At 47.0% G+C, this 9,949-nt stretch overlaps 1 protein-coding gene across 1 annotated transcript in view; it reads right to left on the reverse strand.

The window, feature by feature from the left end:
* Positions 1-291: 291 nt before the first annotated feature.
* Positions 292-9,949, reverse strand: part of LOC310776431 (cilia- and flagella-associated protein 337-like) — a gene marked incomplete at both ends in the record, with an annotated part of 27,483 nt that continues 17,825 nt past the window's right edge. The window contains 7 exons of the mRNA XM_083636622.1: positions 292-661; positions 922-1,028; positions 1,423-1,620; positions 3,641-3,831; positions 4,975-5,088; positions 5,445-5,540; positions 9,046-9,165. Of these exons, the coding sequence (XP_083492748.1) occupies positions 292-661; positions 922-1,028; positions 1,423-1,620; positions 3,641-3,831; positions 4,975-5,088; positions 5,445-5,540; positions 9,046-9,165 (1,196 nt within the window). The remainder of the gene's footprint in view (positions 662-921; positions 1,029-1,422; positions 1,621-3,640; positions 3,832-4,974; positions 5,089-5,444; positions 5,541-9,045; positions 9,166-9,949) is intronic.

A 9,949-nucleotide genomic window follows, 5' to 3' on the forward strand; every position in this document is an offset into this window, starting at 1 on the left:
AAGGGTTTCATCTCATTGTGAAGCATTGGTGTAAACTGGGCTTAACACTGGGGGTTGAAAATCTGAGTTGTGGTTTACTTGGCAACAGGCTGGTAATTACGTTTCCCTCCTGATGCTGACCCGGCCCCTCCCTGTCTGGAGCCCTCCTCACTGGGGGCTGAAGCTGACCCAGTCCCTCCCTGTCTGGAGCCCTCCTCACTGGGGGCTGAAGCTGACCCAGTCCCTCCCTGTCTGGAGCCCTCCTCACTGGGGGCTGAAGCTGACCCAGTCCCTCCCTGTCTGGAGCCCTCCTCACTGGGGGCTGAAGCTGACCCAGTCCCTCCCTGTCTGGAGCCCTCCTGAAGCTGACCCGGCTCCTCCCTCTCTGGAGCCCTCCTCACTGGAAGCTGAAGCTGACCCGGCCCCTCCCTGTTTGAAGCCCTCCTGAAGCTGACCCAGCTCCTCCCTCTCTGGAGTCCTCCTTACTGGAGGCTGAAGCTGACCCAGCTCCTCCCTCTCTGGGGTCCTCCTCACTGGAAGCTGAAGCTGACCTGGCTCCTCCCTGTCCGGAGCCCTCCTCACTGGAGGCTGAAGCTGACCCGGCTCCTCCCTGTCCGGAGCCCTCCTCACTGGAGGCTGAAGCTGACCCGGTAAGTACGGTAAGTACTTTATTTGTATAGCACTTCTCACAGAGGACTCAAAGTGCTTCACAGGTTAAAATACATACAAAAGAAATAATAAAGGACAGGACTACAGACAAATTTACAGAAATTCAGTCAATTCAAAAAGGCTAGACAAACGGCTGTCTAAACAGAAGCATTTTTAGTTGCTTTTTAAAAATGTCCACAGAGGCTGCTGCTGCATCTCTCAAATCCTGTGGAAGAGCGTTCCACAACCTAGGAGCTACTGTCTGGAGCCTCCTCACTGGGGGCTGAAGCTGACCCAGGCCCTCCCTGTCTGGAGCCCTCCTCCCCTCCTTCTCCCTGGTCCTGCTCTGGCTCCTTCTGTGGGTGTGGTGGCCCTGGTCCCTCCAAGCACCACTGCTCCTCCTACACATGGTGGACAGCAATAGAAAAAGACAGATATTATGGATCCACAGATTAGCCGAGGTCATCTCCGTTTGGGGCACTCTCCCTCAAGAACTTTAGCATCAAATGGCCCTCGAGCCTGGCACGGATCATCCACCTGCTCCAGTGAAGCTGCTCATTGGACAAAAGTCATATACAGGCTGTAGTGGGCAGTCGCGTCCCTCCTTGCATAGCTATAAATAAGTGTATCCTTAGGCAACTTGATATGTCGAATCCGAGTGTAGTATTTATTATGTGGAATTCAACACCTATACATACTTTGTGTGTGTGTGTGTGTGTGTGTGTGTGTGTGTGTGTGTGTGTGTGTGTGTGTGTGTGTGTGTGTGTGTGTGTGTGTGTGTGTGTGTGTGTGTACCTGTCCAAACAAACCAACAGTATCTCCAGGCAGGTAGCTAAGAGCCACGTTGCAGTCTGTTGAGGCTGAGAGAAGGAGGAGCCTATCGCCATGGAAACATGTCTCCAGGTGAGTCACGCGGTCCAGATGTGGGCGGAGAATGCAGAGCAGTTTGGGAAGTGCATTGGTTACTCCCCCATCCGGCGTGAGACAATAATCCTGATGGACAGATGACAGATGACCACACCGTTGGATTAGTTTATATTTCAGACTATGGAAAAAGCATGAAATTGCCTGTGGCATCATAGCTGAAGCATTCTGAATGTAAGTCGTTTCCCAGTCCCATAGAATCAGTATGAAAATATCTGTCAAAAGTGACAATTTTATATTTTGAATTATGTTAAGAAAACAGCCATACCGTATTTGTTTTGCTTATCTGAATCATTCTACATATCATGCGTGTGAGCACAAACGATCATGTCTTATTAGGGTGAGTCCTTATCCAGTATTGAGCCCAGAAGCCCTGCGTCTGAGAGTACGATTTACAGCGGTGCCACTCATCCGGCAGATTCAAAAGCATGCTCTGAATTAGCCAAAGGGTGGGATTTCTATCATATGCCTACCAGACCACTGAGCTTCCCCAATTACTTCAACTGCTCCTACATACATACATACATTTGCATGAATTAGACTGGAAGCGCCGTCTTCTAAACTGTGACAGAATTGAGCGGTGAATATTGTAGCAGAGCCATAATACCCGAGAGGGTGTTCCTTTAGCACGATGATGAGTATGACAGTAATGCGGCTACGCCTCGTCCAAGTGGCCTTCATCACAGCCAAGATGGCAAGAAAGCCCTCTAGGATATTAGGACACTAAAGCTTAATTTATACTTATTAGAAAGTGTCGCTCAGCACATGGTCGCAGACAAAAAAGAAAGTGTCGCTCATGGTGTTGCATTTATACTTCAGTGAATGTTCGCCTCGGTTCAACGGTCACGTGACACCCGAACGCCATCAGTGCAGACAGCCAAGAGAAGAGAGGGAACGCACAGTGAAACCACCTCGGAGGCAAGATGTAACGTACTTGGCTGCAGCCGCATATAAACGACACAACCACACAACTCACCTCCTCTCTCTCTGGGAAATTGGTCACGATGTTCTTTGTGATTTTCACGAAGTCATACATCAAGGACAGGCTGATAAAAACAGCGGGGACACGTTCATTTATTTCAATCGAGTGAAAACCAAAACAAGGAAGTCATGCGCGTGCCGTCTATATAGCCAATCAGACTTGCGCGATACTATGACGTAGTCAGCGACACTAGACATTTCACTAGGTAGCAGACACTGCTCGCCGACACTTGAAAGTGTCAACTCAAGTCCTCATTTCTGTCGGCGACCGTTTCAAAAGTGTCGGCAGACAAAGCATAAATTGGGCTTAATACTTCACTTACCAAAAACGTGTGATGTCACGTTGGAATGCATCTTTAAGCAGATTTAATCAATTACTTGGCGAGAACTATCGACTCTATAATGGCTACTTTAGTCTCAAATGATTTCATCCTCCATTAGTGATGGATCTGCAAAAATGTCTGGAGAAAGGGCGTGCAAAACCATGCCGTCCCCGACCATGCCGTCCCCTATCAGTCATTCAGGTTCCCCCATCTTTTGGCTAAAGTGACAGGAAGGAGGACAGTACCTCTTCCTGCTCGTATATTACTGATTTATGGCTCTTATATGGAGCAAGCTGCTGCTGAAGCCGCCAGGGACAGATGGTGGGAATTACATCTGACATCGTCTATTGCTGGGTATCTTTTGGCCGCTGTCCCTCCCTCTGGCTCGGTCTCTCTCTCTCTCTGTCCCTCCCTCTGGCTCGGTCTCTCTCTCTCTCTGTCCCTCCCTCTGGCTCGGTCTCTCTCTCTCTCTGTCCCTCCCTCTGGCTCGGTCTCTCTCTCTCTCTCTCTCTCTCCCTCTGGCTCGGTCTCTCTCTCTCTCTGTCCCTCCCTCTGGCTCGGTCTCTCTCTCTCTCTGTCCCTCCCTCTGGCTCGGTCTCTCTCTCTCTCTCTCTGTCCCTTTCTCTCTCGTTTTCCCTTCCTCACATCAGTGTGGAGTGCTGCATTTCATGTGTGTGTGTGTGTGTGTGTGTGTGTGTGTGTGTGTGTGTGTGTGTGTGTGTGTGTGCGTGTGCGTGTGTCGCTCACTGGCTCCCCCAAAATGCGAGTAATACACGCATACATACCTCAATGTCCCATGTCTTGAGTGTTCCCTCACTATCAGCAGTGACTAAATATTTGCCACAGGGGCTGACGGTCATGACAATGGAGCCCAGGTCTCTGCCGTGGGCACTGAACTGTCCCAGCAGACCCCCGTGGAGCGTGTTCCACAGCCTGACCACGCCTGAGCCTCCACAGGACACCAGGTCCGCTCCACCTGGTACAAACACGCAAACAAAAGTTGGAGAGAAAATCGTCTGATGGATTATGTTCCTGCACAGGACACTGTGGTTGTAGGGGGGTTAAAAAGCAAAGGTACAATGGTGTCGTACCAAGAGGTACAAGCCAGAAGCTCATGGGTCTGCTGCTCTATTGGCTACAGCCAATCAAAGGCCGATGTCAAAGACGATGGGATTTCAAGCAAGATACCCAAACTTCCTGTAGTTTTGTCACGTGGGTTTTGCCCATGGTTTTCCACAGACACGCCCACTTAGGAGACTTTCATCAAGTCTGAGTCTATTGGAGTCAATGGGAGAAGTGAACGTGATCTCAGATTATGACAGATTATTTCGCCCCCCATAGTCATCAAACTAAATATTCGTCCCATTTTCCTAAGCCACATATCTTCTGAACATTCTGACACTAAAATGGCATTTTTCAGACACACAGATCAGGAGAAAATGAAAATAGTTCAAGACCTGTCTCTGTCTCAGCAACACACTCTCGCGAGATTTGGCATCAGGAACTCACATTGGCAGGGAGCAATTAGCTAAAGCTATATGTGAAGTACGTTGATATAGTAGCTAAATCTGTGGTTGGATTTTTTTTAATCTAATATCTTAATTACAACTATATTGAGCTAACAAGGAGCAGCTTTGTGTTTATACAGTATGTGTGGAGTTTTCAAGTTCTACACAAACTCTATTTCAAGTTAGCTTGCTACTGTAGGTCAGCACTAACCCCGCATCACCAGGCCCATTGGACTATCTCTGCTACTGTACTAGCTTTTCTGACATTTTGAATTTTGTGTGAACCGTTTTATTCCCTCTCCCGTCAGTCTCAGCAGCAGACCCACAGAGCATTGGCACAGCCAGTCCAAACAGCAGCCGCAAAGTCTGCTGGGGTCCAGTGGATGTTTATGTTTATAGTACAAATCAAATACAACACAATGTATTGATGAAGCCAGATGAGTGCGACACAGGTCCAAATCAAATACAACACAATGTATAGCGGTCAAAATGATTTGCCTTGTACTACTGTTGATTTGGACAACTTCTGGAGCAACAAAAGCTAATCTTGTATTCACTGTATAATGTCTGACAAGTTACACAGTTATCCCTGATAGCTTTCAGTAGCTCACCTGTTGTTGCGGCCGCAGGCATGCGCCCTGGTATGAAGGACAATCTTGTGATGGCATCACAGTTCTCTGAGTCCTCTTCACTGGTCAGACCAAAATGGGATTGTGGGAGATCTCCTAGAGACAAGAGATGAGATGAGATGAGAGTCGAGAGAGATGTGATGCAAGAACATAGAGAAGGAGCATAATATAAGAACAAGAGTGCAAAGAAGAATAGTGTAATATATCCTTGGAGTCTTTTTCTTGACATATGAATATGGGGAATGGGATGCTGAACGCGTGTGTGTGTGTGTGTGTGTGTGTGTGTGTGTGTGTGTGTGTGTGTGTGTGTGTGTGTGTGTGAGTGCGTGTGTGTGTGTGTGTGTGTGTGTGTGTGTGTGTGTGTGTGAGTGCGTGTGTGTGTGTGTGTGTGTGTGTGTGTGTGTGTGTGTGTGTGTGTGTGTGTGTGTGAGTGCGTGTGTGTGAGAGAGAACCTAGCTGATTCTTGCGTTCTCCATGATGTGGCAGCAGTTTCCTCAAAGCCTTCTCTGTGCTGTTGTTCCACACTGTGATCTCTCCATCATAGCTTCCTACACAGCAAACACAACGCACTTTGTTTCCTGCCATTTGCAGCATGTATTGACTAAATGAAAGTATTTTCCACAAACTGCATTCATTCAATAAAAAAGAAACCCGAAATAATAATGTGTGAGTCCACTGCATTATTCATGCTACCCAGTGCCAGCTATTTCCAATGTCTTCTTCTATCACTGCCCTGTGCACGTTTGTGTGTGTGTGTGTGTGTGTGTGTGTGAGTGAGAGAGAGAGAGAGAGAGAGAGAGAGAGGTATAGAGGGAGAGACGGGGGTGAGAGAATGCAGACATGACAGTAGCTCATCCACACAATGTTGCACTTTGGGTTGTGTTGACGTTACCTTACTTAACTTTGAAACACGCTCTCATGCTCTTAAACCCTGTCCTTTTTAGATAACACGCACAGACACACGTATAAACTCAGATGTGTGGAAAGATGCATAAAGTAATGCATGTTCAATCACACACTCACAAACCCACCCAGTAGTAATACGGCAGCGCCTTTTGCTTGGCCAGAAATGATGGTGGTGTCCACATGGTTTCCAGAACTTTCCAGATAGTTTCCAGGACTTTACAACCTGCCCAAGACCTTCCCCGGATCAGAACCCACCCCCATGCAAATATCCAGCCCAATCTGGGGTGTGGGCGTGAGGTTCCATTTTGTTTCCAGGACTTTCCAGGTGGTCCAGCATTTGCAAATTGCGGGAGCCAACACATCTGTTTTAAGAGACTATGCGATATGGACCAAAAATCATATCTCTGTATTTTTAGGCTGAATGGTGATACACAATATCTCAATTGTTTTCAACGAAGTGGGCTAAATGTTCAGTTTTAAATTGGTGCTTTCATAAAATATTTACACCAGGCTCACCCTGGCTCAGATTTCAGCCAAAAGGGGTGTAAATGACATCTTTTCAAGTCAACTTGGCATCTCAGGGCTTGTGGAGCCTTGTATTACGCCAGGTGAGCAGTATGGAAGCATTTTATGTTTTTCTTCTGTTGTTTTTTTAATTTTTGCTCGTGACCCCATTCACACTCAGCAGACAGCTCTACTTGCCAGACGCGGCCGGTCTCCATTTCTCCAAACTGGGACCGCGCCAGCTACATTGTACTGCATGTAGGACACTGACTGTATGCAAGTACCTCATACAACCCCCACATCAAAAGATCTGAACTATCCCTTTAAAAGCCCTTCAACAAGACACTGAACCATTCACAGTCATTTTTAGTGGATCATATTACTGTATGCAGGTAATACTGCCATCTAACTTCTACTCCTCTACAAAATACTGTGTGAGGTAGGTCATTGGCATTCATCAGCAGGTTACAAAGAAATCTATCGCCCATCAAGAGGCATCAATATTGTAGAGCTATTGAGTGACAGCAGGTTATAAATTCTGAACAGCAAGCACTGTGCCGGTCCAAAACAAGGACGAGGTCAGAGATATCCTTCACAGTTGAAAACGTTGCTATTGTTTAGTACATTTCTCCTCAGTATTTCACTCTCTTCAGTCAGAAAATGCCACCACATGGTCACACTCCAGAGCCCCAAGCATACTACACACAAACACATCCTGTCAATCATATTCTCGTTTTACCCTACACAGACACCCCTCCCACACACAAGCATGAAAGAAAAATTTGGCATTTGGATAAATTGGACGGTGTGGAGGTTTGGGAGGGGTCGAAATGCAGCAGCCTAACTCGAGAGGGGAAAAATAGAAATAAAGGGTGTCCGGGTAGTGCAGCTGTAGGTTCCCTGCCTACACGCGGGTCAATAAGCAATAAGAAAAAGAGGGAAGGGGGAGTCCAAAAAGAAGAAGAATGAAACAGAACTGAACAGGGAGTGTCAGACAGAGGATGGAAGAGAGAGAGAGAGAGAGAGAATTGGCGGGGTAGGGAGGAACTGAACGCGTCAACAAAGAAATTGGGAAAGAACTTGGAACAGGCACACAAAAGTTTCCAACTTCACAAAGTAGCTTCTGAGTTGTGTGTCTTTTGTTCCAACTCTATTCATTTCCTTCCAAACTGTCTCTCCCCCCGGCCGCAAGAGAGAGAACACCCACGCTTTATCTACCTCTCCACCTCCTCACCTCCATCCCTCTCTGGAGCTTTCCCTATGCTTCTCCTCCCTGGGGTCCATCGTGTCTTTCCGAAGGTCAGAGAAGGTCTACACAGTTTATGAGTCTGTGAACAGAACATCCAATATGATACAGTGCGGCGTGCGCCTGCCAAAGCCACACAACTTTACAAAAGCCAAGAGCATCCCGGGGGCAACGTGGGTGCAGTGTGTTGGTAGTTTGACGCTTATAGAAGTGGACCAGTGACTGGAAGGTTGCCAGTTCAATACCCCAGGCACATAAATCTACTAAAGTGATGAGTGGCGAAGTGCCTTGCTGGCATTTTGAAATAATGCTGTTCTCACATACCGAAGTGAGACAGACTGGGGGATTCTGGCCAGACATCTTTTGTTACGATTTTACCATCCCAGGCGAAGTTTTCATCTTGTGGGTATATTCAGGGATTGTTTGCTGAACGATGGTTGTCAGCCTCGAGTCTTTCAGTGCAACAGCTTGGTGGGTAGAATCACAGGGTGATGTGGAGGAGGAGGGGGGCAAGGATAAAAAGATCAATAGAAAATCCCCCCCCCCCCCCCCCCCCCCCCCGCCAAAGAAAAATAACTTAAAAATCATGCACAAACCTTGGAGACATGTTCCAAAAACAGCATAAACCCAAGGTAGTCAAGAAAAAAAAATTACTGATGGCAAGCTCCTAGTGTACTCTCCCCTTAGCCAGGGGCATCACTGTTTCTGCTTTTTATTAGGTCCTGGTGTGAGCTGAGCGCCCCCTCCTGACCGTCTGGGTGCATCATTTCAATTTCTCGCGCCATGTCGCAAACTTTACCACACACACACGCACATACACACACACGTGCAGGAGTCCTTGGATAACAACACTCACTTTAATCAGAGGATAACTGCTTCTAGCTTTTTTTCCACTTCCTGTCTTTTGTCCTCTGCTCTCTACTCTCTGCACCAGCCCCCATTCTCACTCAGAGGCATGGAGGAGTCATTTGAGAAGAAAAGAGAAGACCTCTTTGAGAAGCAACATACGGAAACATACACATGCTCACATACACATGCCATTGTTCCTGATCAAGTGCTAGTCGACCACGTTAATAAGGTGTGTGTGTGTGTGTGTGTGTGTGTGTGTGTGTGTGTGTGTGTGTGTGTGTGTGTGTGTGTGTGTGTGTGTGTGTGTGTGAGTGAATTTACCATCAGTCTGACATTCCTCATACTGTGATATTGTTTCAAATGAAATTGACCAATCAATATAATATTATAGGCACAACGTGTACACTCACACTTAAACATGCCACACACACACACACATACACACACACACACACACACACACACACACACACACACACACACACACACACACACACACACACACACACACACACACACACACACACACACACACACACACACAACACCTGTGACCAGGGTCTGCGGGGGCTGGAACGCAGCACAGAGCATGTTATCCCGATGCTGGAGACCGCCCTTCCACTCAGACGGCTCCACGGAAAAATGGGAGAACGAATGCAGACGGAATACTGTTAATATCCTGTATTGGAGGGTGAGAGACAGCCAGAGAGAGAGAGAGAGAGAGAGACAGCCAGAGAGAGAGAGCCAAAGAGAGAGAGAGACAGCCAAAGAGAGAGAGAGAGACAGCCAGCCAGAGAGAGAGACAGCCAAAGAGAGAGAGAGAGACAGCCAGCCAGAGAGAGAGACAGGGAAGGGAGATTGAGAGATATTGAGAAAGAGAGGGAGGGGGTCAAAACGTGAGAGGGTTGCAAAGTGCTTAATGACAACAAACAAGGAGGTTTTCCATTTGCAGCTGGACTATTGACGTTATAGATTTTGTATTGTATAACAAAACATTTTGCTGTTGTCTTTTTACATTTTGGACCAGTTCTATGGAAGGAGATTAGGGCCAGCAGAGATTGTATTTGAATGAATTCTTAATCTGTCATGCTTCATTTGTACACAATCCGAGTGGGAAAAAGTGTAGAGCTATTCCACTATTTTGTCCCCCCAGTTGATTGGAAGTTGACTTGCCTCACTGCTGGCTCAAGTCACAGTGCTTACAGAGAGCGCACAAGCTACTTCTTTACACAACACAGCATGCATTATGCAATGCCACAATATGCATAATCCCCTCAAGAACATTTTAGCACACCTGCAAGAAAATATGCATTTTTTTTTCGGTTTTAGCCTTTCATGACTTCTCTTTTGCTGTTGTGAAAATAGATTAAATGGACTAAAGTAAACTAATGATGCTTTGTGGCTTAAAACTGAGGAAAATGTCAGTGGGATGTAGATGTTTCAAACTGCATG

Source organism: Poromitra crassiceps, assembly GCF_964638095.1.
Source record: "Poromitra crassiceps genome assembly, chromosome: 5".
Taxonomy (NCBI): domain Eukaryota; kingdom Metazoa; phylum Chordata; class Actinopteri; order Beryciformes; family Melamphaidae; genus Poromitra; species Poromitra crassiceps.